The sequence below is a fragment of the Theobroma umbraticum genome, unplaced genomic scaffold (genome assembly GCF_002168275.2).
Source record: "Theobroma umbraticum cultivar Fairchild unplaced genomic scaffold, ASM216827v3 scaffold_56.0, whole genome shotgun sequence".
NCBI classification, from domain to species: Eukaryota; Viridiplantae; Streptophyta; class Magnoliopsida; order Malvales; family Malvaceae; genus Theobroma; species Theobroma umbraticum.
Genome location: NW_018397256.1, coordinates 3,331,462 through 3,331,685, shown reverse-complemented (window position 1 = coordinate 3,331,685; position 224 = coordinate 3,331,462). Strand labels below are relative to the sequence as shown.

Sequence of the window (224 nt, the reverse complement as noted above, 5' to 3'; positions counted from 1 at the left end):
CATGAATTTGAACATGAATCTGAATTGAAAGGGCTAGATTGACATTTTGAGGTACACCTCTGTGACAAACATTTTTTAGGCTCACACGGCTTTTGAACTTTTTTGTCTATGCTAGCATTTTGATGGTTATGAGAGGAGTGGCTATGACTCGTTTTGCATCCATGTTTGTCTGTATGTGATGCAGCTGAAGATTTGCAACATTTTCCTGCTTGTTTGTGTGTTCC

The 224-nt window shown here is 38.8% G+C and overlaps 1 protein-coding gene across 1 annotated transcript in view; it reads right to left on the bottom strand.

Moving 5' to 3' along the window:
• Positions 1–224, bottom strand: part of LOC149527502 (uncharacterized) — a 6,764-nt gene that overhangs the window by 1,249 nt on the left and 5,291 nt on the right. Inside the window, 1 exon segment of the mRNA XM_089782549.1 lies at positions 7–219. Coding sequence (XP_089638675.1) covers positions 7–219 — 213 coding nt within the window.